Source organism: Ricinus communis, chromosome 3 (genome assembly GCF_019578655.1).
Source record: "Ricinus communis isolate WT05 ecotype wild-type chromosome 3, ASM1957865v1, whole genome shotgun sequence".
NCBI lineage: Eukaryota > Viridiplantae > Streptophyta > Magnoliopsida > Malpighiales > Euphorbiaceae > Ricinus > Ricinus communis.
Genome location: NC_063258.1, coordinates 28512530 through 28540051, shown reverse-complemented (window position 1 = coordinate 28540051; position 27522 = coordinate 28512530). Strand labels below are relative to the sequence as shown.

Below are 27522 nucleotides of genomic sequence, written 5' to 3'. Positions count from 1 at the left end.
TCTATTCTTAAAATTTGTGAAAGATTTTGATAAGCAAAATCCAATAGAATAAAAACTTGTCAAGAAACAAGAATATAATTAATCAAATACTTAAAAAGAAGTAATCAAATAGGAACCAAATGTAATCACAAATCAATTAGGCAAAAGAAGGCCACCGAGCCATTGAAGAAAACTTATAAAAAACATTACGTTATACCCTTACCAAATTAGGACATTGGACTAATAAATAACTGCTTTAAGAGAAAGCTAAGTTTTAATATACGAGTCAACACATTTGAATGATTTACAAAAGAGATGCTATATAATAATGTTCGCAATTCTTCAAGAATGTTTCTATGCTAATTAGATTGTGCGATTAATCAAATGACAACAGTATGATGCGGTATTAAGTAGTTATTATTATTATTAATTTACAATTAGCGGAGTAGTTTTATTCTTAACTTTAATTCAAGAAATCCAATGATTTAAAGAATGATGATCATCATTTTAATTTCACCTTTTTATTTTTTTTGTCTTCGACGGAGATCTCTCTCCTGCCGTATATATCTCTGGGATTCCCCTCTCGTCTCTCCCTTGTCTCTCTCTTTCTCTCTGTTCTCTGTCTCTTTCGTAGCAAAAGCAGAAACAAAAAAGAAGAAGAAAAATGTCTAATAACGAAGACCCAATTAATGAGTTTGTCTCCAATGGAGATTCATTTGAGAAAGTGAAACAAAGACTCAAAGACCGATCAAAGGTGCACTAAATCTTTAGTTTCTTTTTTCCTTTTTAATTTTTTTCAGCTAGTAAAGCTTGGTTCTTTTATGTCTCTGTTTGGTTTCTTGATCTGGGTTTCTCTTGTTTTTGTGCAGAAAGTGGCTCAAACGAAGGAAATACTATCAAAACAAGCCAATCAAACAAAGGAGATCTTATCTAAGCAAGCAGTTAAGATTGCAAAACAAGCCGAGGAACATGAAAGCTTTATTAATAAGGTTCGCCCATTGCTTCCAATAAATGATGGTCATAGATATGCCCTTTTGCTGTTCTATATGCAGTGTTCGATCATATGAACCTGTTACAATATAGTATTTGAAATCGATCGTTTTCTTTCCCTTTCTTTTACTTTCGTGTTAGGTGACTCATCTTCTTGGTGTTCTTGGGTTCGGGGGATTTTGCTTCCTCTTGGGAGCAAGTAAGTTTACTGTTTGATTGATGGGATTAGTACTCTTAAATGTAGTCAAGAATGTTAGTGATTTTTGTTTCTTTTGCTTTCCTGTTTATGTTCTTCTTCAGGGCCGCAAGATATTCCTTACGTTTACTGTTTGTTCTTTTTTATATTTGTTCCTCTTCGGTGGATATATTATCGGTTCAAGAAATGGCATTATTTTCTCCTGGTAAGCTCTGCAGTTACCTAGTTGCTTCTTCTAGCCACATGAGCCTTTCATTCAATAGGTGTGAAGCTCAAATTACATTGTTTTAAAGAATCACTAGTCTGAGTTCCATGGTTGATACATTTAATAACGACCTGACTTCTCTGAGTTATTTATGGTGGATTATTTTAAGACATGCATTCAAAAATATGATGCCTCCAAAAGAAGGGAAATGGCAGACAGTATATTGTGAAGAATTCTCACTTTGCTAAGCTCCAAAGGAGTATGTTTTACATAGAAAGTATATTCAAATATAGCATTACTAATGGTTACAATCAAACTATGGTGGAAGCATTTGCATCGGTTAGCCCCACTGTCCCAATTCTGAGCATGCATGTCAGAGCAATATAGATTTTACAGAAAATCAAGATCTCTATGACTTGATGATCATACAAAACTGAAAAATGAGAGAAGTGACATAAATTTTTCTTTCAGGATTTTTGTTATTATGCCAACACAATATTCTTGGTTGACCTTCTTCTATATCCAAAAGATGAAAAGCTTTTCATGGTTTGCTTCTCATTTGCTGAAGTAAGGAACTTGCCCTGGGCAGCTTACGTTTTTCAGTTGATGGGTGATTATCTCTTTTTGCTTATGTTATGTAAATGATGCTGTAGGGGCCACTAGCATGGGCATTGATTGTTTGGCGTTGTAGCTTGGTTTTTAGCTCTGTGGACAAAATTGTTAGTGTCCTTATACATCTGTTACCTGGTGAGTCAATCCTTTCTCACTCGATCACTTAAAGAACTTCTTCAAAACAAACAGAGTATCCTTTTCAGAAAAATAAGCCTTTTGCAAGGTTAAGGAGTCATTCATGATTCATTTCAATAAAAGATTGCCAAAACCTTGTTGCTTTGTCAATAAAGGAAGAGTAAAAAATATCTGAAACAGTCTGTAAGATAGTATCTTACACTCTGATAAAGCAAGTGCTCGCTTTTCATTAAGAAAGGGTCAGCCTGATCGGCCTCAAGCTCAACCTGCAATCTAGTTTTGAATATAACTTACTTCACTGTCCTTGTAATGGTTCTAGTTAAAGTAAGAAATTACTACTTCTCTCAAGCGATCTTATATTTCCTAGATACAATCAGGTCGCCCACTGAGAAGGAAAAGTCCAGACTGTTCTATTGTGGAGATCTTTTGGTAAATTGTCAATAATTTTAAGAATCCTCAGTTTCTGACAGGATAGATCTGTTTTCAGGTTTGGTCTTCTTCACTATACGCTGGTGGAATCCTGCAACCTTTGAAGCCATGCATCCTGAAGGGACGTCAGGCAGAGCATCGTGGCCATATGTAGAAGATAAATCGTTCCTGTTTACTTGGCTGTTCTTGGTGCCCTTAGTTGCTTATTTTCTGTGGCAACTTCTTTATTTTCTCATTGTCAATGTCCTGCGTCGGCAGAGGCTGTTAAGAGATCCTGAAGTCATGACTTCTTACAGGTTCTTAACTCTGTACCTTTCTCTCTTTTCTATATAATATTTATCTTCTCATTGTCAATGGTCCTAAGGTTTATTTGGTGAGTTGTTGTGACTTGTTAACCTTACGTGTTTATCATTTGACTTCAAATAGGGAGCTCTCAAAGAAAGCGCAAAAAGCAAATAATGTATGGTGGCGTTTAAGTGGTTTGCTGGGGGATCAGAATCGCATGCTTATGTACATTCTGTTGCAAGCTCTATTTACTGTGGCAACTACAGCACTGACAGTCCCCATCTTCTTGTCCTACGAACTGCATGCGGTTTTCCAGATACTCAAGGTTTCGGCTGCTGTATGGAATGGAGGAAGCTTTCTGCTAGATGTGATGCCAAGACAGGTGATTCTCAAAGAGAAGAAGAAATCAGAGTTGCAGCCAGCACATATCCAGCAATATCACTCAGAACCGAAGCAAGACCAATCCCTAAATTCAATGGAAATTAGGATGAAGACAATCCATTCTGCTGAGGAGCAGTAGTCCTAACAGTTATGTATAAATTACTTATGTAGCACTTGTAACAGAACTGATGTACTGTGTAGTAACTCATTTCTGTGTGTGAAAAAAGGTAGCTACCTTAGCTCGCAATGGTTGAATTTTATTAGCTTTCGATGTGATTGTTAACAACTCTTAATTTTAGGAAAAAGGGAAGGTATGGGATCTGTTAATTCTTTCTCATGGCAGTCACACCATCTGATTTTACTAACAAAACAAAAAGGGGTACAAGATCTGTTATGTCTTTCTTTGCTCCGTACACAAAGCTGACGTTATCTTTGCTACAGTTGAGGTCCTCTTTCTTCGAGCACATGTTTGCTCATTTATGTAGCGAACACTGGTTGCCATAAGCATTAGAATAGTTAAATATCGAATGCTCTGTCCGTTGACTATGCTATTTCTTTCAATTAGGCGAGGTACTCTACATGTTTAAGCTGCAAGTTTTCACATAGATTACAAGGTACAATCTGACTAAATTTTCTTCTGAATATAATGTTCAATATTTCAGAAAAAAGTTGCCTGTTTGCACATTCAAGCATGTACAAAAATAGGTTGCAAATTCAACAATTCAAAAATAGAATCTCACCAAAAAAGTTGCCTGTACACAGAATTCAAGCAAATTCAAAAAATGAGCGTTCGCTGCTGGCACTTTCAGAGTATTACCCCGTAACATAATTGCTTTAGATATTTCAAGAGAACCATTGTATATGTATCTGAGACATCGGTAAAAAAACTGAGACTACATACAACTTTGTTTTCTCATACAAACAATCGCCTATAAAATGCGGCAGACGTCATTTACATCCAAAAACAAAAAAGAAAACAGAAGAACCACTACAGCACCCCAAAACCCAACAAATATATGGAACAGCCCTGGCTAAAAAAATAAATAAAATAAATAAAAAAATATGAACTAAACCTGTTGTAGGCATAAGAAAAATTCGAGGCGCCATTGCCTCGAATAATTGCAAATATCACATTTAACTGTGATATGGCATCTGAACAAATACCCCCTTTTGTTTATGTAACGCAAGGGTAAGAGTGATCGGCTTGGACACCAAGTATGGCAGCCTTTAGACTAGTGCAAAAATATTATACACATGGTTGGTGATGGCCAATTCAGGTTATATGCACAGTTCTTAGCACTTTCTTGCATAGGGCATCCCTATGGACACCCACAAGGACAAGATTCTAAACAGCAAGGGATGATGTATATCACTCGGAGCGTGGAAGTAGGAAACCAAAGCCAGAGTTTTCACGAATTAATGGTGGAGGATCAATCTCAGCAATGTCTACTTGCTTCATTGACTTGGAGATGTCATCCACGGTGAATGGGATGCTGCAAACCATTCAAGTTGTAACTACAATTAGATGTCATTGTGAAGACAAACAAAGAACACAGCTGTTATTGATGTAGAAGGTATTGGGACACTCCAATACAGAGGGGTCTTCCCCTTCACCCTGAAGGAGAAGGAATCTACCTGGAGTCATCATCTAACAGAAAAGAACTGCTGACAGCATTGTTCGAGTCCTCGGTCATCATAACTCTCATGCTGCTTATAACCTGTAAAAACCAAGATGTTTAGAAAAAAGGCACAGATATACCAGGAACTTTACACACCAAAACCAATGATGGATAAGGAAAAGGTTTAGCACTGTTTTACAGCCACGTAAATCAACATAATATTGCCAACTGAAGGGCGACTTACATCTGAAGACACACTGTGTGTGCCGTATTTGTCATCCCAGTACATTGTACTGATCCTATACAGTTGCTGTATGCTCAGTACCTGAAGAACAGAACAGAAGGCAATTAATGATGCAATACTGCAAGAAACAAAAAAGATGAATAGGAAATAGATCCAAAATTGAGAAATAAGCTTAAAAAGATGCAAGACACTAACTGGGCAAAGTTCCTTTGTGATTTCACTCAAGGTCTTCTTAGGCTTTTGATGTATGACCTAGTTGCAATATTGAAGATATAGATCAGCACAATATGCATATTATATATTTTAGTTAAATATCAAAAGTTTTAGAAACAAGTATTACAAGGAATCCAACAGCCTGTCTTATATGCTTCAGTTCATCCCAGGCCGAACCTGCAAACTGCACAGAAGAAAAAAATGTTAAGTATGTGTAAGATTGCAGGGGATAAAGGTTGAAAAGAATGCTGAGAGCTAACCTCCTCAGTTGCTTCGTAGCACCACTGCTCTAGTTCAGCCAAACCAGCTTTCACATATTCTCCATTACTGAATGAGCAACACTCACGCCGCAAAAGAAGACTGCAGAAATATAAAATGGAAATGGTAAATTTCATGTAAAACAACAGCCTTCATATGTCACCAAATCAAAGAATGAATGGAGATAGCGGCAGAAAGGAAGAGACATTTTAGTGGACTTACCTATTGAATAGCTGGACATTAATGAATGAGAATATTTGAGTAAACACTTTACGGACTAAGAAGGGAGGTACCTGCAGAGCAATGTATAAAAAATGACACTTCTCCAAGGAAAATCTTGATTGCTTACATTTCTCCAGAGAAACAGTACATTATACCACAGCGTTATAACTCACATAATTCGCCTTCATTATCTTCAGATAACTGTTTAAGCTTTTCACTATGCTTTGCCAATGAGCAATTAAAGCTTGCTGAGCAACAGCATTAGCCTGAGAGCGCCCTTTTACCAAACTTGCCCGGGAAGTTCTTGGTGCCTGCATTAGTGTTCACAATAATATCAGCAAATGAGAGCCCTACATGCACACGCATGCATGTACATAATGACTTTTTTTTTGGTTTTCAAAATGTTCTCTCTTGTTAAATAGGAAAAGCAGATGCAGTTATGTGCACTAAGTAACTAAGCAGCCACCTGAATACACAATCCAAGCAAAGGAGAGATCTCCTTCTTCAAATTGTCCCTTATCATGCCATATATCTTCTCAAGGAAGGCAGTAAGCTGTTGCTTAAACAGTAATGCTGGATACTTGGCCTCAACCTGTCGTAAATCATCCAGTCTACTAAGTGCTCGACCATTAAGAAATGAGAGACCAGCACTTTGAGGAGATGCCCGAAGCCCCTAGAATCCGAATAAATAATCAGAAGAAGCAAAATTGGGAAATAGGTTACACCATGGGATATAGCACTGGTATCAGAAAAAAGAACAATTCTCACTTGAGACATCCTCCCAAAAAGAGAAGCTGATGTTGTCCTTCGCCGCTGTGGTGTTAAGCTGGCCGCTCCACTTGCCTTGAGGGTATGTTGGAGCAGAAGCAATAATGCAGATGAATTAGATAACCAATAGGCCAAGACATCATTGTTGTCCGGGACCTGCAAATATCAACATTTCCAATATTAGTTGTATATTCATAACTTGTTTAAGCTGACACCAAAGCACAAAGGCAACAAAGATAGCCTGTGGTTGAATGTGGTTATGATGTACTCCATAAGATAGTAGCTACCTCTATGGCTGAAGCTATTGTTTGAATAATACGATCAAACACACTAGTTCTTTCAACTTCAAATGATCTCCAGTGAAGAAGACATTTGTACACAATGCAAGCAGCGACAGGTTTGCCCCCAGAAAATCCCAAGTTTTGTGATATACACTTGACCAGCAGATCCTGGTTCTCCTGAATCAGGAAAGCAGATTGCAGAGAAAAAATTAAGAAGAGAAAAGAGATAGTGAACTTCACAGGCTGCAGAATCTGACACTTGGAGAAAAAAATGTTTTACCAGAAAAACTAAATTACCACACTAATTGTTTATTTGATCAATCAATTGAATGCATAATATAGCAACTTACCTGCTGCTTTTCATTGAGAGATTTCTGTGGTTTTTCCTCAGACTCAGGTTCACGTGCATTTGGTGTAGCAACTATCATATCCTGAGATCCACAGTAGAAAGTAAGAATATATAAACTGATGACACTGCATGTTTGCATTATAAGGAAAGGACAGGTACTCTTACTGATGCCACCTTCATTTCTCCATTTGCAACATTTCCATTCTCAGGAGTCCTCTGGTATTTAACAAATAACATGAATCACTAGAAACGTCCATGTCATATTGCAAGGATAAATAAGAATCAGAGGTTCTAGAAATACCTGTATAATTATTGTTTTTGGCCGTGCAGACAGGGATTTCCCTGTCGGTGACATGGTCAGTGCTTGTTGACGAAGAACTTGGTTCTCAGACTCTGAATTGGAAAGTTTCTCCTCTAACCTGAAAAAAAAAAAAAAAAACTGATCTTTTAGAACATTTCATGTTTATTTGAGAACAAATCCACACATGCAGAGAGCATGAACTTACATGGAAAGTGCAGACTTAATCAAAACTATGCAGGACTATAAATGATAAGGAATTTGTGTACTAGCTCTAGCAGATTCACTGGCTTCCATGACAAGGATGAAATTGTGAATAGACACACACAACCGGACGGAAGAGCCAGAAGATTGTATTGAATTAATAAGCAATAAGCCCATGACTCATGGTGTATCATGCACATAATACAATTTATATGGTAGGAGCTTTAGCACCTAAACAGTTCCACTTCAATAAGCAAAGACAGACCTTTGAACTGATTCCTGAAGCTGATCTGCCTTCTGTGCTGCATCTTCAAGTTTCCTGCCCAGTTCAGAGTTTCTGGCCTCAGCATCTGCACAAGCTTTCCTTGCCTGTTCTGCTGCCTGTTTTTCTGATAGCAGCAAAGCCTGGAAGATGATATAAATTCATCAGGTCCCAGCAGAGACACCACAATCAAGTGTAGGTGACTAATTATCAATATTTCATTTATTTTGTCATGAAATTTGTTTTAGAAAAATTTTAGCGAACTGGTTATTTGTAGCCTGATCTACACAAATAAGCAAATGCACAATTATATGACTTAAAATTTTAAGCAGCCACAGCAAGACACCACTAGCACTTTGTTTGGGAAATGGAGGAAAATGAGGAGCAGAAAATGTGGGGCCCACTAGAAACATATTTGCGGACCACTTGACTCATTCTCCTCCCTTCCCAAACATAGGCCAAGTGTCAGGAGATGGGCAACAAATCTGCAGTCAACAGTCACCTAATTGTTTAAAATGCCAGCAGTAATGGCCAGTTATTAAAGCTTCTGAGAAGATCCCTTTTGATCTATATGATCTCGATGAGAATATCACTACAAACATGATAATAAATGATACAAGCTGTGAAATTCAACTTTGATCATCCATGTTTAGTGCATACCTTCAAACTCTCCACCTCGGCCATTAATTTTTCAACCTTTTCTGTGTCTTGAACAATAACAGGGGTCTCCTTAATGACTGGAGGTGCATCTTCAATAGCTTTTCGAGCTGCCTCTTGTTCTTTGATCACTCTGGCGTTTGCTTCTTCTACTTGCATTTGCATTGCATGCAGAGCATCCTGTAATTTGGAAATTTCTTGGGCCTTTTCCTCTTCCAAATCAGTCTGCAATGGAAATGAAAATAGATGATACGTTGGTGCAAATGAGTCTAGCAGCCTTTCACAGGTATGAAGTGATTTTACATACTCTCAATCTCTTCTCTAACTGTAAGCGCCATGTAAGCTCTTCCACACGCTTTTCTAATTTGTCTTTTGCCTCTTTAAGGGCACCTGTTTCTCTGGCAGCCTGAAAATTTACTCTAATCATTAACATCTGAATTCATTCTTAAAATCTGATGCAAGCTTGGACTCTAAATCTTTATGAACAAAACCATTTTAAGGATTTTGATCGAACCATTTTAAGCTTTCTCAGCTCTCTCCGAGCAACCCTTTGCCTCCAGCCACATTGAGAAACTAGTGCAGCCTTCTGAAGCCTCTTGTAATAAGAATATGCTATGTGGCAACGCACTTGTGCCTGGAAGTCATTAATAACCAAAGTAATCAATCATCTGTTAAGTTTAGGTTGCAAAAAAGATTAAAAAATCTGACTCGATTCCCAGTGATAAAATTCCAAAAGATAATTTAAAAAACTCCAAGCATCTTCTCAATTGTAAAAGAATACAAGAAAAGACATGGAGATGAATGGAACCTGGATAGCAATTGCAGCTTTAGTTTGCTTTCTAAATCTGAATTCATCACGAGCAGTCATCGCCCTTAAGCCTGTCTGCAACGTAACTGCAGATGAATGTAGAGTCAAGTAGGATTTCCTGGCAGTATATCGTCTGAAATTCTTCTGAATCTTCAAAGCTGCTGCTTGACGTCGCAACTGCTCAAATAGTTTGCGAGCCAATACACCTGAATGCAGTAGCAAACAACAAAAAGGTTATAACCTCAATCAGAATTTTGATGAATAAACACAATAAAGTAAAATAAACTTGTGCACACCCGTAAATTTAACAAAATAACCGTTCTCAATGAAATTTTCTTTTGAAGCGGATTGGATAGTTATCATTCATTTGCATGATTACATATTTCCGGTTTCTCTTTGTGAACAACTGAAAACTGAAAAGCAACAAGAGATAAAGAAGAATAGTAGCTAATAAGATTAAGGAATACCTCTGCAATGAGATTGCAAATGAACAGCAGATTTCCGTAATGCAATGAACTCCTTCCGTGCAATATATGTGCGGCTTTGTCTTTGAATAGTTCTAGCAGCATTACCAAGCACCTCCGCCCTTCTTGCGTCCAGTTCAGCCATCTGACCAGCTCTTAGGAAGACCTTTGTCTTACCTATCTGTGAAACCAACAATTTCGCACACGACTTGGTATTGGAGATCACATATTGCATTGGCAAGAAACAACTTACAGATGGACAACATATAACAGGAAGGGGTAGGGGATTAGAACGTGGGCAGGCTAGCCATTCAATGTAGCACAAGCCAATGACTTCATAATAATCCAAAAGTAAGGTGTCACACACAGAAAAAGTTGGGCAGAAGTTACAATTCCAAGCATCCAGAGCCTTGAAATTACTAAAGGGCCTATCTGGATGGTGATTGAAGTTTACTAATAGTGATTCCAGGTAGGATCTCAAACACCACCAGCAACAAGAAAGTACAACTTTCAACAATTCAACAAGTCATATAGCAACACAAAGTGAGAGAAACTTGAAATAAAATTAATATTCGTTTGCAGTGCTCATTATTAGGCAGATAAAGTAGCATATTTAGGAGAATAACGAGAAAAATTTATTACCTGATAACCGTTCAAACCCCTTTTATCGAGAATCATTTGGCATGCAACCTTGTCATCATGGCTACACAGAAACAAGGGATGGCAGTTAATTAGACAGGACTAAAAAGCTACAGGGGAACGAGATATGTTGATTTTCATTTCTTTTCTTTCTTTTTCTTTTTTGACCTTTCAATCATAACTTACTTTCCTTCCAGAACTTCTGGAGCAAGAACACCAAAACGGAGAAGAAACTCATAGAAGGTCCTTCTTGTAGGATATCCAGCACAGCTGATTCTAATTGCCTCAAGAACACCCTAAAGAGAAATGATGTATTAAAAAAATAAAACACCATACTACCAAAATAACCAGGAACATAAAATACAAATTTTCAATCTTATAAATTTGCAGAATGAAAGGAATACATCAATGAAAAAGCTGTAGCCTAATTATACTTACACCACAACGTAGTTGCTGAATAATGTTCGCATTCTCAAAAATCATAGGCTTGAGAACATTATTCGGCTTCACGCATCTAATATAGTGGGGCTCAGTCGAATTCAACGTCTCCATCAAAGACTGGAGTTGCAGCTGCAGTTTTTGAACACACCTCCCATTGTCAAAATAAGCACCTCAACCAATAATTGTGCAGGAGCATAAACAGCAAAAGAACAAAATTCCAATTAAGAGCTAAAATTTGTATTCTTAATTTATGCATCATCCATCATCCTACAACAACACCTAGAACAAAACACAACATCATACCTCCAAACTGGAGCACATCCTTTATTCAGCACTTTAATGTTTCTGAATCTATTTTTAAGCTATAATGTTTTTCCGTCCAAATTGTGACATGTCATGTTTATGGTCTTCATTTCGCCTTTAGTATTGATAAACCCAACACTGCAATTGCCACTCCAAATGCTTGCAACAAGGAAATGATGGGGATTCCACTTTTACAATGTTAACATTGTCTGGCCACAAGCCTCATACATTAGGGCCAGATTACTACAACTTTCTACCTACTATTACCATTAATGCCTTGACAAGTACCCTCAAGGCAAAACCAATGGCCACTTTCACCAAAAACCTAAATGGTCACTCTGTAAAAACGCCACAGAGTTCTATATTTGGGAGAAGTTTTACATTTGTCAATGTGTTTATCAAAAGGTCACAACTGTCACATAAAACCAGGGGGGAAAAGATGCCATCTTCACTAATTTCAGGTTAATGCAATTTCTGTACACTTTTTGTCACAGGCTTATCAGTTAGATCTGCATTTTGTTGACATAAAGAAATTGTTTTACCCAAATTGTTTAACCCAAATTAAATTATAGATTCTGAACATTTTATCATATTGATGTTGCTATGGGCCATAGGTCTCTGTCCACCAATAACAAGCACATAAATTGAGCTCTTATCTTCATCAAATAAATTTGTCTATAAATGATAAGTTCACTTTCAGTAGGCTGGAGAGAGCAAATTTATAGAACCTTAAAGCGTGACCCTATTGAAGAAAATTTAGAGGATTTTGATGATTCCTCTGGAAGTGGAGGAAAGAGACCAGCTACAAAGAAGCACTTCGATGCCGTCAGAAGATCCTGATGTTCTGCCACTACATAATCTTTGTTTTTGTCAAGGAATTGATCCGCCAGATAAGTAACCTGAAACGAACAATCTTTCAGCATCTACTGAAGTCAAATAAAATGAAAACAACTATAAAAGCAACATATATTTACCTCCCCTGCATAATGAGAGATGGTAAAACTAGTACGAGAAAGTTTAGGTTTGATGAAGCGCTTATTGTTTTTAAATGTCTGGTACAATTTCTGAGCAAAAGTTTCATGCGTTGATTTAGGAAACATGCTGTACGAAGCAACCAAAAGAAACTTGAGTTCATCTTTGAAATATACGATAATAGGTAGCAGCATGTCAAGTAGATTCTGTGATCTCCAAAGTAAATATCCCATAAAAATGTACAAGAAATAAAATAAAAATAAAGTACAACATTCACTACATACCAGGCTTCATCTAGAAGTGCTATAATTCCCCCAGGTTTCTGCAACAAGTCGAAGAGAACACTTATAAATTTCTTAGACCACACATCAGAAGTATGCAACAAGTTGATATATAGATGAAAGAACATACTGTGAATGATTGCTAACACTATTCTGTCAAGCATATAATTCTCGAACAAGTAACAATAAAATAAGTTAAAAGCATCAGGTTGAGTAAGTGTACAAGACCTTTTCAATCAGATCCAAGACATCTTGGTTATCCACGAATTCTATGTAGCTCCAGTTTATTTCTTCTTTTGTATATTCTTCCTGTTCCATTTTAAAGACATGCTGCAATATTTCCAAGCACCCATAGTCTCAAAATCAGCAATATCAATAGTAGCGAGAAATTTTAATTGGCAAGCACAATGACAAAAAGCAACGAACCTGGTTGAAGTGCTGTTGCAGTTTTTCGTTTGTAAAGTTGATACAGAACTGCTCAAAACTGTATGATAGGCAAATGAAAATATTACGGCAACACATCATAGCAAATAACATCTGAAGTTTGAAGGTTTACCTATTGAACTTAAAACTTTCAAAACCATATATATCAAGTACACCAATTAGTTGTTTTGAGTTTGGATCCTGCCCAATTGAATTGTTAATTTTATCCACAAGCCTGCAAAGATTTTAAATAAGAACCCATCATGAACTAACTTTATGCGAGCATTATTTGGAAATCTAAAGATTCAATAGGCCCAAAATGACTTTGCTTTTAGCTAAGCTTGACGATAATTTTACAAAATATGAAAGGAAAATACAGTTAACTGAGAAGGAAGTTCCTTTACCAGTCAAACAAGCGGGAATAAATGGTTTTAGCCAGGGCATCCCTGCTAACTAATGCGCCAACAGGGTCCAGAGTCCTTGTGATAACCTCTTCTGGAGTTACCATAACACGCTTAATCAGTGCATCTTCTAAGCTCTTGGCATCACACCTACATTACAGAATAAGTTGATGCATATGGCTCATATAATCATAAGGAATAAATACCACAGCACACATAGATACATAAGAAGGAATAAAGTACGCTATACTTGAGCAGCTCCGCTGTAGTATTAAGATGGAATCTAGATCTCTCATCCTTGATAACAGAAGAGTCTATCTCTTTTCCCTTTGCGAATTCAATGTTTCCAAGATGTAGAACTGCAGCTACAACCCTAAATATTGCCTCCTGAAAGGAAAATACACAGGTTGTAAGGGCAGCAGCAAGCATGCAACATTTCTTAGGACTAATGGACGACTAACCTGCTCTTCTTCACTGATGCCAACTATATCCATTGCCCTTCTAGTTGCAATATATTCCTCAGCATCATCTACTCCATCCAATGCATAGCAGTTGGATTGGTTCAAGTAATGGAAAGATTTAGGGTCTTCCAACTTATACTTCGCTCTTTCCTAAAAACTCAAGGGACAATAATGAGCCTTGCATACAAACACAAGCATAGGAGTACAAAATGCAAAGTCAGGAGAAATCTCAATACGAAGGCAAGGAACCAATACCTCTAGAGGGGCAGCACAGAGAAGGTAAAAACAATGGTAATTTCTTTCAGGATCTGAAATTTGGCAAACCCGAGACCTCTCAAGCAAATAAGTTCGTACAGCTGCCCCGGATATCCTCCCATTCTTGTCAAATTGTATCTCAACAAATTTACCAAAACGACTGCAATTTGACGTGAATGAATATACAGATAAATCAGATAACATACAAGCAACAAATAAGATTATGCACACCACAGTCTGAACAATATCTCCAGTAAGTTCCGGAGACTGCATATTGAAATCAGGAGGATGAATAAAAAAACAAGCGTTATGCAATGGGGAAAGGAGCAGATGATCAAAGACCATGAAGTGACCCCTTCAGTTCATCTATATCAACCAAGAACAGAATATCAGAAATACACAAAGAGAATCCTGGCATTGCTCATATTATGCTCTATATGCACAGTCAGCCTAGATACAACCAATCATCAAGAGTATTTCGTCCATTTTTTTCTGACACAAATTCAGCCTTAAGGAAAAAAGAATCTAATTTCTCTAGTCTCTTAGTTGATTTGCTTGTTGGACCTCTTGTGCAATTCAACCTCCAGATCAGATTTCACACCCCAACATCGTATTTGCTAAATTAGTCAAAGATTAAAAGAGTATTCACCTCGAATTGTTATTCCTGACAGTTTTGGCATTGCCAAATGCCTCAAGAACTGGATTGGACTGCAAAATTTCAGTAGACAAGAAACACCATATCAGAGAACATGGTCCATCTTACTAAGATTAATTGATATTAGTAAATCATAGAAAAAGCGGAAAAAGCTCTTTATCTTACTTCCAGAACTTGTTGTTCAACAGTTCGCCCTTCCACCCCAGACCGACCTCCAAGGTATGCAAGATATCGCATAAGCATTTTTGTTGTCTCAGTCTTACCAGCACCACTTTCTCCACTAACTAGAATCGAGTTGCTTTTACCCTCGTTCATCATTGCCCTGTGCAAGTAAAACAGAGAGTTCAGCATAAACATTATATGAAAATGTGAGATCTAATAGAATTAGTACAATTACCTGTATGCAACATCTGCAACTGCAAAAACATGAGGGCTTAGCTCTCCAAATCCAGCACCTTTATATTGTTCCATCATGTGAGTATCATATAGATGCGGTAATCTTTGAAATGGGTTTATAGCAATCAGTATATTTCCAGTGTATGTCTGTAACACATAGATTCAACATGTCACTTAATGAAAGGTATACTACTCAATTGAGAACTTTCAAGGTGTCAAAATCTACTTCATTACATCAGTTGAGAAAGAGATTTCAGAAAGTAGTTTACGTAGATTTCATTAAGTTCATATCTCGCAGCCAAGTTATGCAAAACGCCTGGCTCGTGTAAATATGACAGCTTTGTCATGTCATCCACACCTCCTGGAGGAGCTTCAGTATCCTTGGGAAACACTTTGGAGATATTTGCAATAACCTGCAAAAATTTCCAGTTTTGAAGATAAGACCATTAACTAGAAACGACTTTCAAACAGAGAGAGAGAGAGAGAATTTGGAGATATTTGCAAGAACCTGCAAAAATTTCCAATTTTGAAGATAAGACCATAAACTAGAAATGATTTTCACAGAGAGAGAGAGAGAGAGAACCATTGATATATGTCCAAATGGAAGGAATATTTTGCTGGAAAATGGCTAAACGACACCAACTCTAAAAATAAAGTTACAGGCAGCTCTAATTGCTAACAATTGTGCTTCTGTAATTGGCACATTCTAGAAATTTCATTGGTATATGATATGCATAATCACAAAGAAACATAATAAATGAATGTATAACTCACTGTTTTCCCATTTGAAGCATGAACATGAACTTCTTCACCATTTATTTTAAAAACTTCCCCGTCTATCCATGCCACCTTCGGATCTTCAACCCAGACATGAGAACCTACTATAATATTAACTGCTGTTGCCTGCAAAACGAAATCACATTAGTCATAGAAGAAAAGGGCAGATATACTTCGAACAAGAATAAGATTTGATTTGAGATGTGATGAGTCAACAAACTGAAAATTTATAGCCTATAAAATTTAATAATGCTAACAGAGTATTTCATCATATTCTGCATTGTACATTAGTTGAAGAGTATCATAGAGATGCAATCACACAAAGAAGGATCAAATTGCGGATTTTATGGCAATTGATTTCTTAAGCAGGACAGAATATCAGGCATAAAGTAATCATACTGACATTATGGGATAACCAAGAATCATAAAAGAAGGGAAGGAAGAAAGGAGGAAAGAGAGTGTAGTGCATAAAAAGCAAAAGAAATGTTGCAATTTCCAGGTGTTGACTGCGGCAACATTGCCCCAAAAGGCAGTGTATATTTGAACAACATTGCTAAAATGGGCTAAGAGTTAAATGTGAAGTCAAATCAGAGCTCCACATTGTACAACAACCTGCCTAATCGCAAGAAGAACTCCCAAAGTTTCAGTGCTCGAGTCTGGATAAGTGAAGAGGTGCTATTACTTAATACCAGGATGAAATGACCATATATTGAAAGAAGATGCTAACTTTTGCCCTAATTCTTTACTCAATAATACAAATCAAAATCTCTATTTCTACTCCAAACTATAACCTCAAATCTCAATAGATTAAAAAGTGAGATTGCATGATGCTATCTAAGTTTCTAGCCATCATTCATTAGTTTCCTTGGTGAAAAGAAAAAAAAGAAATCCCAATTATAATACAAGGAAAAAATCCCAATTATGATCCATGTGATAGCTGGTACTAAAAGTAATATAACCTCAAGATTAATAGCTGACCAGTTGTATGTATAGCCTCTGTTTGTTCTTATTAGCCTAACTAAATATGAGCACTGTTCTATAAAAGAATAATAACATTAGTATAGTGCAAAATTCTATTTTCTCCACCAGGTAATTGAATAGATAATTTAAAATCTACTAATCTTGCATTTGATAGTCCTTTTCCTATCATCTAGTAATGCAAATAACTAAGCAAGCTTTAACCAGATCATATCACATACTTCGCTCAACCAAATAAATTAATAAACAAAATTCAAAGTTGATAAATAAGTAGAAAGAAAGTTGATATTTACAAATATCTCACAATCAAACAACAAAGAACTTCTAATATCTATTCGATTCAAGTCAACAAATAAACAAATCCAAAATATTTCTATCGTTTTCATTTGTCGAAGTTTACCATGGCGATTTCTATACAGCGATCTTCTTTCTCCTTTAACTCATTAAAACAATAAATGACCGAGTCAAACGGAAATGAGACTCAGTGAGTCGGATCGGATGATAAATAACACCAAAAGATCTTCTCCTCTTCTCCTCCTCCTTTGTAACTTCCAAACCTGTTTCTTCTTCGAAAACGGCGGTTCAGTTGTTGTAATTGAATGTTTGAGCTGGAGAAGAAGATGATAAACCACAACCAAACAAAAGCTCTTTTCAAGGATTTCAATTTTTTTTTTTTGAAAAATAAATCTCTTTCTGTTTACGCCAAAAAGGAAAAGAAAAAAACAGAGAGATTAAAGAAGCTTAAATACCAAAAAGCAAAGCTTATAAGCTGTTTCTCTCTCTAAAAAGAATTTCTTTCTTTCTCTTACTAGTCAAGTGGGGTCCAAATAGCAAGCTAGTTGTGCATTCGTGGTCGCCACAAACAGTAACTAAGAAAAAAGACGGTGATTTTAGTTCTAAACCCGAGATTATAGCTTCATTAGAGACAATATTATGTGAGATCATTATTCTTTCCCTGTGTTTTTGGACAGCGAATCGGTGCTATTTACTGAATTAGCCATTGCTTAAGTAAATATACATTTTGATTTTGTGCACGGAACTAAATGGTTGTAGAGAGAAGAAAAGACGGCATGACACGTAATCAACCGGCCAAAATATGTCCAATTCAACCAAAAATTAACCGACTTTCAACTAGGGCTGTGCTCAATTCAAAAATTTGAGTCTCGGTTTACTTTATTGTTTCTTTGTCCCTTTTTATTTACTTCTTGTTCTGAATGTGAACTAAAAATAATTCCTATTAAAAGTATATAATAAAATAATATTATACTGGTACAACTGGTCCCTATTTCACAAACAAATTGCATTTTTAATATAATGGAATATTAAACCCCAGTTTAGTATTTTTCTAGAAAAGTGTACAAACAAAAAAATATATTTTAATAAAAACTATAAAAAAATTAAAAAGAAATTATTAAAGACTATAAGTAACGGATACAAAAAGATAAATTCTCTTTTTCTTTTGCTATAAATAATAGATGATATAATTATAAAGTAATATACTAATGTGTGAATGGCTAAAATATGGAAATAAAATATTTTAGGACCCAGCAAGGGTCAAACTTGTACATTAAAGCCACCAAGCCCAAGCCGATGACCTCAAGGGGCATGTAATTATAAACAATTTTAGAGAAAAAAGAATTAACATATAAAATTAAAAAAGTGAGACATTACAGAATCATGTCCGCACACCATTTGCTGGCACGTATATATTTTTTTAAGCTAAGTATTTGGGTCGGAGAAATTTTCTCCTGTGGAGACACAGATGTCGTTAGTATGTACTAACGTTTCCTGCTTCTGACACGTGTAACTGTAACCAATCTTTTGAAATAGAAGTGACCAAAATTTTTCATTGACGGTAAAAAGTACGGTGTTCACATACTAATCTAATTCTAATTAATCAGATTTCATTTATCTAAACTAAACTCAAGGTTTGAAATTAAAAATTCAATAGTAACAAAACTACTAATATAACTAGCAATTTTAGTTAATATTAAACATTATAAATAATTAATATAAATATATATAATAGATAAGTATATATAATATATATATTTATAAAAATATATAATATATATATATATATATTTCATCGAGCTGGTGAAATTATCAATTTCCTTTGAATATCTTAAGGTTATACAATAATGTTAACTTGACTTCAATTAACTATACGAGTATTTATTTAAAGCTATTAAAATAGAAGAAACAAAAAGTATATGCTACAATAAAATTAGATAATGAAAAACAACAACAACGAATGAAAGGTTGTGCAATGAAATGACTACTATGTTGAAGGATATCGAAATTATCTCACATTAAATAAATAAAAAAAATTAAAAAAAAATATATAATGTTAAAGAGCAATTAAGTCAATCATGCTAATAGTTAGGCTTAAATTCCCATTTATACTCATTCGATCTTTAATTTTTGGGCGAAGCTTGTAACTTTTAATGCTGAAAACTAATTTTTCTTTCTTTTTCTGTGACTATAAAGTGAAGAATAATCTATCTGCCTTGGTCAAGGCCAAGGCTTGTAGCTTTGGTGAGGCAATGGAGGCTATGTCCTTTACTAATTTTAGCATGCATGTTCGGGAGGAATAATTTATTAGATGGGATAGTTGGTGCCAGTGACTTACTCAAATTTAGTCATGGACATTGGATCATGGGTTTTATTGCCAATGTGGGTGCAAATAGTGTCTTGGCGGCTGAGCTTTGAGGTATTTAGTATGACATTCAAGTTGTGAGAGATAAAAGTATTTAAAAGTTCATTGTCGAATGTGATAATAAGAACGTTATGGATGCTATGTTGGATTCCAATGATTCAGAGATTCATTATCTTGCTTGGATTAAGGATATTCAAAAGATGAGGCTTCTCAATTAGGAGCTACAATTTCATCATATATGCCGAAAAGGTAATAGGTGTATGACAAGTCTGCTCCCGCTGGTTTAACATGCATTTTGGCTTGCATGATGCTCTTGTGGGTATTATAGAGGTTTTACTCCAAGGTTATAGAGGAGTATTGGTAGATGGGATAGCTAGTGCCAATGGCTTACTCAAAGATAGTCATGGATATTGGATCATGTGTTTTATTGCCAATGTGGGTGCAAATAGTGTCTTGGTGGCTGAGGTTTGAGGTATTTGGTATGACATTCAGGTAGTGAGAGATAAACTTATCTAAAAGCTCATTATTGAATGTGATAATAAGAACGTTGTGGATGCTATGTTAGATTCCAATAATTTAGGGATTCAATATCTTGCTTGGATTAAGGATATTCAAAAGATGAAGCTTCTCAATTGGAAGCTACAATTCCATCATGTCTGTCGAGAAGGTAATAGGTGTATGACAAGCCTACTCTTGCTGGTTTAACATGCACTTTGGTTGTCTCATTTTGCATGATGCTCTTGTGGGTATTAGAGAGGTTTTACTCCAAGATTATAGAGGCACATCTTTTCCTCGATTGTACTAATCTTTGGTCTTTTGCCTCCTTTGAATGTAAGAAAACACCCAAATAAGAGCTTATGGAAATTAGTAAGGCCCTATTTGGTTCGGTTGATTAATGCAGCTGATAGCTGATAAATTAAACAGTTTGATAGAATTTTATTAGCGATTGTTATCAGTATGATAAATGATCATGGAATCTATAAATTATCGTTAAATACAATTTTATTATATTATATTATAAAATCACAACCATTAATTATTTTATTTTGAGTTAATAATTTATTAATATAATTAGATACCTGCTAAACAAGTCATACAAACAATTTTAATAATCCATTACTAGCTGCCAAAATAACTCTTATCTCTCTGTATTCACCAACTAAACAACGGAAAAAATTTAAAGATTCGTCATTTTAAGATCAATGCCTTACTTTATTGTTAAATGTCTTTTTTCCTGTCTTATTGGTACTCCTAATAACTAATAAGATTAAGTTGCGTGGCTCTCCTTTTTCATTTTCGAATCATATATTTTCTGTTAGTAATTAAATGGATCAAATGTAATCTAATTGACTAGCATTGATTTCGTAATCATGTGTTTAACACCATAATTAATTCAGTTTATTGCATGAGAATTGCTCTTTCAATTACATAAATAGAGAATACAATTGTTTTGCTGATAACTTGGCTAATTTTTCTTCATATAAAACCCTCTTCCCAAGCACAGAAATCATTAGTTATCAAGAGATTTAGCTTACCAAAATACCATCATCCAAACAAGATGGTGAGTTCAAGTTGCATGCAGCCTCAATATGGTAAGTGAAATTTAAAACACATTTTTTATTTTTAAAATATAGTCTAACGTATATATATTTTTAAAAAAGAAAACAGATAACAGTAGAACACTACATTTATGATTTGACTAAACTACGAACACTTTTATTCGATTAAAAATAAAATTTAAAATAATACATTATGTTCCAAAATACCATAAATAAAAAATTTAGAGCAAACAATCTCAGAGAAAAAGGAGAGGGCAATTTGGTAATAAAACTGTTTCCCATCATCTTTATCACGTTTTCATTTCTTTCATTTTCTCACTATGTATTTTGAAACTATTTGAGTTTGGAAACCAGAGGCGGAGGAGCGGAAGCGAAAGCTAGATTTTTTTGTGCCGTCGTGAATTTTAACTCTATGTTTGGAGAGGTGAAAAAGGAAAACGATGACAAAAAGATGATGATTAAAATATGATGTTTATATATATAATATAAATAAAATTCAGTCGATAGAGGAATAATCAAATTAATATTATAATAATAAATGTACAAGTATATTTGATTAAGATTTAATATCTTTTTATTAATTAGAATATTTATTGGCCAATTTTAATTTTTATAAAAAGAAATTTTCATGTTCTTTTTAATATATCTTAACAGCTAAATATGATAATTTTAATTTTTCCTTTTTTCACATTCTTCTCTATGTTTTCTTTAATTATACTCTCTATCCATGTATAGAGTAAGAGTTGCATCGGTGATGGTAAAATTGTTGATCTGATAAAATTGGAAATTCAGAGCAGGCCTACAGCTATCCAAAGTTGTTGCTAATCTCGGGTGAACGAACCGAACCGACACCCGCTGCAGTTTGTAGTCTGTTGTGCCCTCTTTCTCAGTCCTTTCCCCTTATCAATAAAAAAAGCTAGCTAATTATGTTAAAAGTCCTGTACTTGTTCAAAAAGATCCAATTGAGAGAGCACCTTACATTTTTTACATTCAATTGACTGCCAAATATTGTTTGTTTTATTTAATTTAAATCCTTACACACAATTGAAATACTTTTTACATATAAAATATTATTTTATTAATTCCTATTTTGGTTAACAATATATAAAAATTAACTATTTTTCTTTGTGAATATTTAAAATAAACTCTCAAAAATTTAAAAGAAGATTAGAAAAGTAAGGCTGCCAAAACTTTATTCCCGACGATGATTTTTTTTTTTTAATTGAATAAAAGAATTAAAAATCGAAATAAATAAAATCCTAGGTATTCAATTATACATATGGAACATAATGCAGTAACAGTAATAATAATATTAATAATAATGTATTTTGCCTGTCAACAATAGCCACTGGCATTTTCATCCCATCCAAATAATATCATAAAAGAAAGCCAAAACGAAAACAAATTAAAAGGGAAGAAGAAGTAGCAAATCAACCCATCGCCCCCGCAGCCATGGCAACTTCATCTTCACTGTTTCACTCTTCGCTCGCGTCCTCTCTAACTCACAACAAACACAAACAATTCCATCGCAACTCTAAACTCTCCTCCACCACCACCACCACAACCCGTCGTATCGTTACCCCAATATCATGCACCTCCTCCACACTCGATCCCTCCGCTTCCTCTAACAACACGCCACCTGTCACCACCAAGCACCGCCGTCCCGCCGAAGAAAACATTCGCGACGAGGCACGCCGTCACCGCTCTTCATCCTCCGCCGTTAACACCTTTTCCGCTAAGTACATCCCGTTCAACGCGCCACCTGACTCGCGTGAATATTACTCGCTTGATGAGATCGTATACAGAAGTCGTTCTGGCGGTTTACTGGACGTGCAGCACGACATGGAAGCATTAAAAAAATTCGACGGCGGGTATTGGCGTGACTTATTCGATTCGCGCGTGGGGAAAACCACGTGGCCTTACGGGTCAGGTGTTTGGTCTAAAAAGGAATGGGTCTTGCCCGAAATCGATCCTGATGATATAGTGTCCGCTTTTGAGGGAAACTCTAATTTATTTTGGGCTGAGAGATTTGGCAAACAGTTTCTAGGCATGAATGATTTATGGGTTAAACATTGTGGCATTAGCCATACAGGCAGTTTTAAAGATTTAGGTATGACTGTTTTGGTTAGTCAAGTTAATCGTTTGCGTAAGATGAAAAAACCGGTGGTCGGCGTTGGTTGCGCCTCCACTGGAGATACATCAGCTGCATTGTCGGCTTATTGTGCGTCGGCTGGGATTCCATCGATTGTGTTTTTGCCAGCGAATAAAATCTCAATTGCGCAATTAGTGCAACCAATTGCGAATGGAGCATTTGTGTTGAGTATAGACACTGATTTTGATGGGTGTATGAAATTGATTCGCGAAGTTACTGCTGAATTGCCCATTTATTTAGCGAATTCGTTGAATAGTTTGAGGTTAGAAGGGCAAAAAACTGCCGCAATTGAGATATTGCAGCAGTTTGATTGGGAAGTACCGGATTGGGTTATAGTTCCAGGTGGCAATTTAGGGAATATATATGCTTTTTATAAAGGGTTTAAGATGTGTCATGAACTAGGGCTTGTTGATAGAATACCTAGATTAGTTTGTGCTCAAGCTGCTAATGCTAATCCGCTTTATTTATATTACAAGTCAGGATGGAAAGATTTTAAGCCTGTGAAAGCGAATTCAACATTTGCTTCAGCTATACAGATTGGAGACCCGGTTTCTATAGATAGAGCTGTATATGCTTTAAAGAAATGCAACGGAATTGTCGAGGAAGCCACAGAAGAGGAGTTGATGGATGCAATGGCGCAAGCCGATTCTACTGGGATGTTTATATGCCCTCATACTGGAGTTGCGTTGACAGCTTTGATTAAGCTTAGGAATAGTGGGATTATAGGGCCTATGGACAGGACAGTTGTGGTCAGTACAGCTCATGGGTTGAAATTTACACAGTCTAAGATTGATTACCACTCCAAAGCAATACCAGATATGGCTTGCAAGTATGCTAACCCACCTGTGCAAGTTAAGGCAGATTTTGGTGCGGTAATGGATGTTTTGAAGACGTATTTGGGTAATAAGGCTCCCAAGTAAACCACTCTTTTGCCGATTTTGTAAGTTCAGCACTTTGTACTCTTTGAGCTGTGTTTGACTTTTAAGAGCTGTTTTGTTAAATTATATACTTTTTTGGTGTTTCATTTCTTATAATTGATGTTGTAGGTTGCCTTGGTAAAAGGATGTTGGTATCCAGTTTGAGACACTAACTGCTGTAATTTTAGCACGTTGAGAATGCTGTGATTGATGTTTATGTGCTTACAGATGAGTCAATAAATTAGCCTGCTTTTTGATAGGTGTTGCAGCAAGACATAAGAAAGGCCAAATGTAGTTATCCATCAGTACTCGATGTTTTATTTACATATATATTTTGAAAATATTTTGGCAACTATTGGAGTAATGGTTTATGAGTGGATTAACCTTTTGAGTATGTGAATGGGTTTATTATTCCTTAACTGAATGGGTGTTGATACAGGTATGCGTAGACATGTAATTTTTGGGTAAGGGTATCATACTACCCATTCCCATTTCCATTCCTAAGCAGGGCATAAGAAAGCTGAACCTCTGGACACTCTAGTTTCACTATGAATCTTTGATGTATGGGGAGCAGCACAAAAACACCTAAGAATTGACTGGTTATTATGAATCTGTAAGTAAGAATTTATTGTTTGTTTAAGCTATGTTAGGCTATATAAGACGAAGTGGGTGTACTGTGGTTTTGCTGAAGCTCAAAACTAACTGTACTTGCAGCTTGTGAAACACCACACCAGTCGATGTTGTACTGTTGTTGATGAGGTGATGTGATGTGATTGACCGCATTTTTAACAGGTTGAAACCCCCCCACTGGTCAAATACCTCGTTTGCAAAATTGTTCCATAGATTATTGGAGCTTTTACTAATATGCTGTTCAGTATATCTGGCATAAACTGCCTCGACTTGCATATGCAGTTGGTTGTGTGGGGAATTGTAAGAGCCTTTGTACTTTTGGCAGCAGATCATTATTGGTCGTAATTTTTATTTTTCTAAATGGCTATAGTTACTATAGTGTTTCAGCCTTCAGGTACAGTGGTGACTCTTCCCATTGGGAGTAAAAGAGTATGTTTCTATTTTTTAAAAACTTTTCCTCGTTTAGCTTATTACATAAGATCTACGAGATAGAAGTTTATTGCAATTGTGAAATTCAAATGCTCCATTGCTCCTTACAAATGCAGAGTCATGATTTGTACAAGGATTGTGATTTTTCGGAAATTTTCAACTTGGCATGTATCCAGTAAACTTATTGAGCTGCTGGCGGATGATAAAATTGATCCTGCGCTGTAAATTCCCATAACAGCTGTATGCTAATGACTCTAGCTTTCACCACATGGCTATGCTTACACACTATTTACATCCTACTCTGGTGACACGTCAACACCAGCTACTGTCTAATTTTGTGGATAGAAGTCTGCATATATTCATCATTTGACAAAAACAATAAAAGGCTACAACTGCAATCGGTAAAGGTCCAATACATCATAATTGGCTTTGAAAGCCACAACTGAGGCTCACCAGAACAGGGAGATCAGATCTTTGGATCAATTTCTTTCATCGGAATCTTAATTGCTGACCTTACTCTTCCTCCTATTTTTCATGATGGCCAGGAAGATTGCCTCTTCTGTTTACCATTTTGTGAAGTAAAGATAATTAGTGCAGAAGCAAATTGATCTAAAAATTAAACATTTCTCTAGGATCAATTTGATAAATAACAACAATAACAGCAGTAAATCTTGTAACAACAACCAACCCCATATGTCTTTGCTCCCAACATGCCACGCATGTTTAGGAGTAACCATAGAGAGAGATGCTTTTGTCATCAGACACACTAGCAAGGCGACCATTACGGTCGCCAGTTCCTCCCGGTGGTCGAAATGCTACCGCCCAAACCTGGTCTGAATGATTGCTCATTGTCTGCACAGCAGCCCTCATGTTAAGATCCCATAGCCTTACAGTTCTATCGCTTGAACCAGTTGCAATAGCTGCTCCATCAGGGCTTGCATCAACACTCAATACCCAGCTTGCATGACCTGACATTGCTGTAATGAGACTTTTGCCTTCGGAATCATACATGTGCACATGAGCATCATCTGATGCGGAAAAAAGCACGCGAGGATCAATAGGAGAATAAACAAGAGAACGCACAGGCATGAAATGGCCTTCGAGGTGGTGTAAAAATTTAGCTCGGGCTACATCAAAAACAGAAATAGTGCCATCCATGGAGCCACAAGCAAGTCGTTTCCCGTCAGGGCTCCACGCAACTGATAAGACAAACTTCTTGCTGCTATTCTTATCGGAAGGCTTGGGACCTTCTGGACGGGGAACAGAAAGAGAGGCAATCTGCTTCCATGTAGCAGTGTCCCAAAGATTGACTGATGCACTACCCCCACCAGCAACTGCAAGAGTGGTACCCTGTAGGTAGAGCTATCGTTAACATCGATCAAGTTCAAATACTTGTTGAGATCACGCATATGTTCCCAATCATGTCACAGCTAAAAAGTCATCTTTACAGATATTAGATGCTCTACAAATACAGTCCTTAGGTGAAAGATAAGTGAATGCAAATAGTCAATGTGCTAATAACATCCAATCAAAAGATCAATTACAAATTGTTATTGTTATTCTAAGCTATCTAATTAAACAAAACAAAGCAGTTCTTCAATCTTCAATTATAAGTTTATTTCTCTTCAATCAAATTACAAATACCTTGGGGTCAAACTGCATTTGCCAAACTTCTGAGGGTGGAGATTCGAGAGTTGCAATGGTAGCATTTGTGTCCACATCGAAGACTCTAACAAAGCTATCAAGCGAAGCGGACGCGGCGATAACACCTGAAGGATGGGCCGCCACAGAAACGACGCCGAGGCAGTGTCCGGTGTTGGTTCGCTCTAGGTTAAGCTCGTCGGATCTCCATAGCTTCACGGTCTCGTCAAGTGAACCGGTCAGAAGGAGAGCCTGTCGGGTCTGGGTGGCGGGGACCCATGTCGCTGCCCATACTGACTCGTCGTGAGCGTTCTCGATGGATTGTAGACCTGCAAGTTTCATTTACTTGTTTTGGACAACAACCCTAAAAATTGAATCCCACAAGGAACGATTGATTTCAGTTTGGGGTTTTGTCCCTGTATATGCTTTTTTCTTTTTTTCTTTTTAATTTTCTCTTCTTTCCCAGCTTCTTTTTCTTTGTTTAGTTTTTTCGGGCAAATGAGGTTTTGTCGTTTTGACCTGTAGCTGTAGTTTGATTTTGGGCCTGGGAGCCCAATTCCTGTGACTTTAAGTAATGTTTATGTTTCGTTTGGTAACAAGGGAAACAAATTAAGTTTTGTCGGGTTTCCAACTTTACAAGTAGACAGGAAAGTTTTGTTAACTTAAGATTCCACTTGCAAGACGTTGACAATAG

The 27522-nt window shown here is 36.3% G+C and overlaps 4 protein-coding genes across 8 annotated transcripts; 2 read left to right on the top strand and 2 right to left on the bottom strand.

Moving 5' to 3' along the window:
- Window positions 1–407: 407 nt before the first annotated feature.
- On the top strand, window positions 408–3459 carry GPC1 (Glycerophosphocholine acyltransferase 1). Of its 3 annotated transcripts, XM_002514040.4 has the most exons (8): window positions 409–733; window positions 849–968; window positions 1111–1168; window positions 1270–1370; window positions 1842–1937; window positions 2024–2117; window positions 2605–2842; window positions 2973–3459. In XM_002514040.4, the coding sequence occupies exons 1-8, from the start codon at window positions 644–646 to the stop codon at window positions 3349–3351; spliced, it is 1176 nt and encodes a 391-aa protein (XP_002514086.2). In that variant the 5' UTR covers window positions 409–643; the 3' UTR covers window positions 3352–3459. The 3 variants fall into 3 exon arrangements, with proteins under 3 accessions (XP_025012249.2, XP_002514086.2, XP_025012250.2); XM_025156481.2 differs by lacking the exon at window positions 1842–1937 and having other exon boundaries at window positions 408–733; XM_025156482.2 differs by lacking the exons at window positions 1111–1168; window positions 1270–1370.
- A 566-nt stretch (window positions 3460–4025) lies between these two features.
- On the bottom strand, window positions 4026–17562 carry LOC8272524 (myosin-17). 2 transcript variants are annotated; one of them, XM_015716239.3, is made up of 39 exons: window positions 17242–17562; window positions 15861–15989; window positions 15356–15499; window positions 15088–15233; window positions 14856–15012; window positions 14685–14743; window positions 14036–14195; window positions 13781–13930; window positions 13570–13706; window positions 13323–13469; window positions 13052–13153; window positions 12922–12979; window positions 12724–12825; window positions 12499–12536; window positions 12217–12343; window positions 11971–12141; window positions 10937–11068; window positions 10685–10794; window positions 10502–10562; window positions 9863–10040; window positions 9396–9601; window positions 9102–9221; window positions 8895–8993; window positions 8591–8812; window positions 7934–8073; window positions 7468–7585; window positions 7332–7382; window positions 7168–7248; window positions 6824–6994; window positions 6537–6692; window positions 6235–6441; window positions 5942–6079; window positions 5769–5839; window positions 5549–5648; window positions 5416–5472; window positions 5271–5327; window positions 5076–5156; window positions 4848–4930; window positions 4026–4705 (listed from the first exon to the last, which is right to left on the bottom strand). In XM_015716239.3, the coding sequence occupies exons 1-39, from the start codon at window positions 17242–17244 to the stop codon at window positions 4582–4584; spliced, it is 4593 nt and encodes a 1530-aa protein (XP_015571725.1). In that variant the 5' UTR covers window positions 17245–17562; the 3' UTR covers window positions 4026–4581. The 2 variants fall into 2 exon arrangements, with proteins under 2 accessions (XP_015571725.1, XP_025012248.1); XM_025156480.2 differs by having other exon boundaries at window positions 7341–7382.
- Window positions 17563–22390: 4828 nt separating this feature from the next.
- LOC8272525 (threonine synthase 1, chloroplastic) lies at window positions 22391–25151 on the top strand. 2 transcript variants are annotated; one of them, XR_001534878.3, is made up of 3 exons: window positions 22391–24151; window positions 24568–24741; window positions 24843–25151. XR_001534878.3 is itself a non-coding variant. In XM_002514042.4 (2 exons), the coding sequence occupies exon 1, from the start codon at window positions 22512–22514 to the stop codon at window positions 24129–24131; it is 1620 nt and encodes a 539-aa protein (XP_002514088.1). In that variant the 5' UTR covers window positions 22391–22511; the 3' UTR covers window positions 24132–24151; window positions 24258–24387. The 2 variants fall into 2 exon arrangements, 1 of the variants encoding a protein (XP_002514088.1); XM_002514042.4 differs by lacking the exons at window positions 24568–24741; window positions 24843–25151 and adding an exon at window positions 24258–24387.
- Window positions 25152–25520: 369 nt separating this feature from the next.
- Window positions 25521–27404, bottom strand: LOC8272526 (WD repeat-containing protein VIP3). The gene is made up of 2 exons (XM_015716253.3): window positions 26832–27404; window positions 25521–26537 (listed from the first exon to the last, which is right to left on the bottom strand). Exons 1-2 carry the CDS (start codon window positions 27168–27170, stop codon window positions 25911–25913), a joined length of 966 nt encoding a protein of 321 aa, XP_015571739.2. The 5' UTR covers window positions 27171–27404; the 3' UTR covers window positions 25521–25910.
- Window positions 27405–27522: the final 118 nt, after the last annotated feature.

Coding starts and splice junctions, on each gene's coding strand:
- GPC1 (XM_002514040.4), top strand. CDS start 644: ATGTCTAATAACGAAGACCCAATTAATGAGTTTGTCTCCAATGGAGAT. Junction 1,371..1,841: donor AATGGCATTATTTTCTCCTG/GTAAGCTCTGCA, acceptor TTTTTCTTTCAG/GATTTTTGTTATTATGCCAA. Junction 2,843..2,972: donor GAAGTCATGACTTCTTACAG/GTTCTTAACTCT, acceptor GACTTCAAATAG/GGAGCTCTCAAAGAAAGCGC.
- LOC8272524 (XM_015716239.3), bottom strand. Junction 13,707..13,780: donor GCATCAGTGAAGAAGAGCAG/GTTAGTCGTCCA, acceptor TTTTCCTTTCAG/GAGGCAATATTTAGGGTTGT. Junction 9,222..9,395: donor AAGCTGCAATTGCTATCCAG/GTTCCATTCATC, acceptor AATGACTTCCAG/GCACAAGTGCGTTGCCACAT.
- LOC8272525 (XM_002514042.4), top strand. CDS start 22,512: ATGGCAACTTCATCTTCACTGTTTCACTCTTCGCTCGCGTCCTCTCTA.
- LOC8272526 (XM_015716253.3), bottom strand. CDS start 27,170: ATGAAACTTGCAGGTCTACAATCCATCGAGAACGCTCACGACGAGTCA. Junction 26,538..26,831: donor AAATGCAGTTTGACCCCAAG/GTATTTGTAATT, acceptor CTCTACCTACAG/GGTACCACTCTTGCAGTTGC.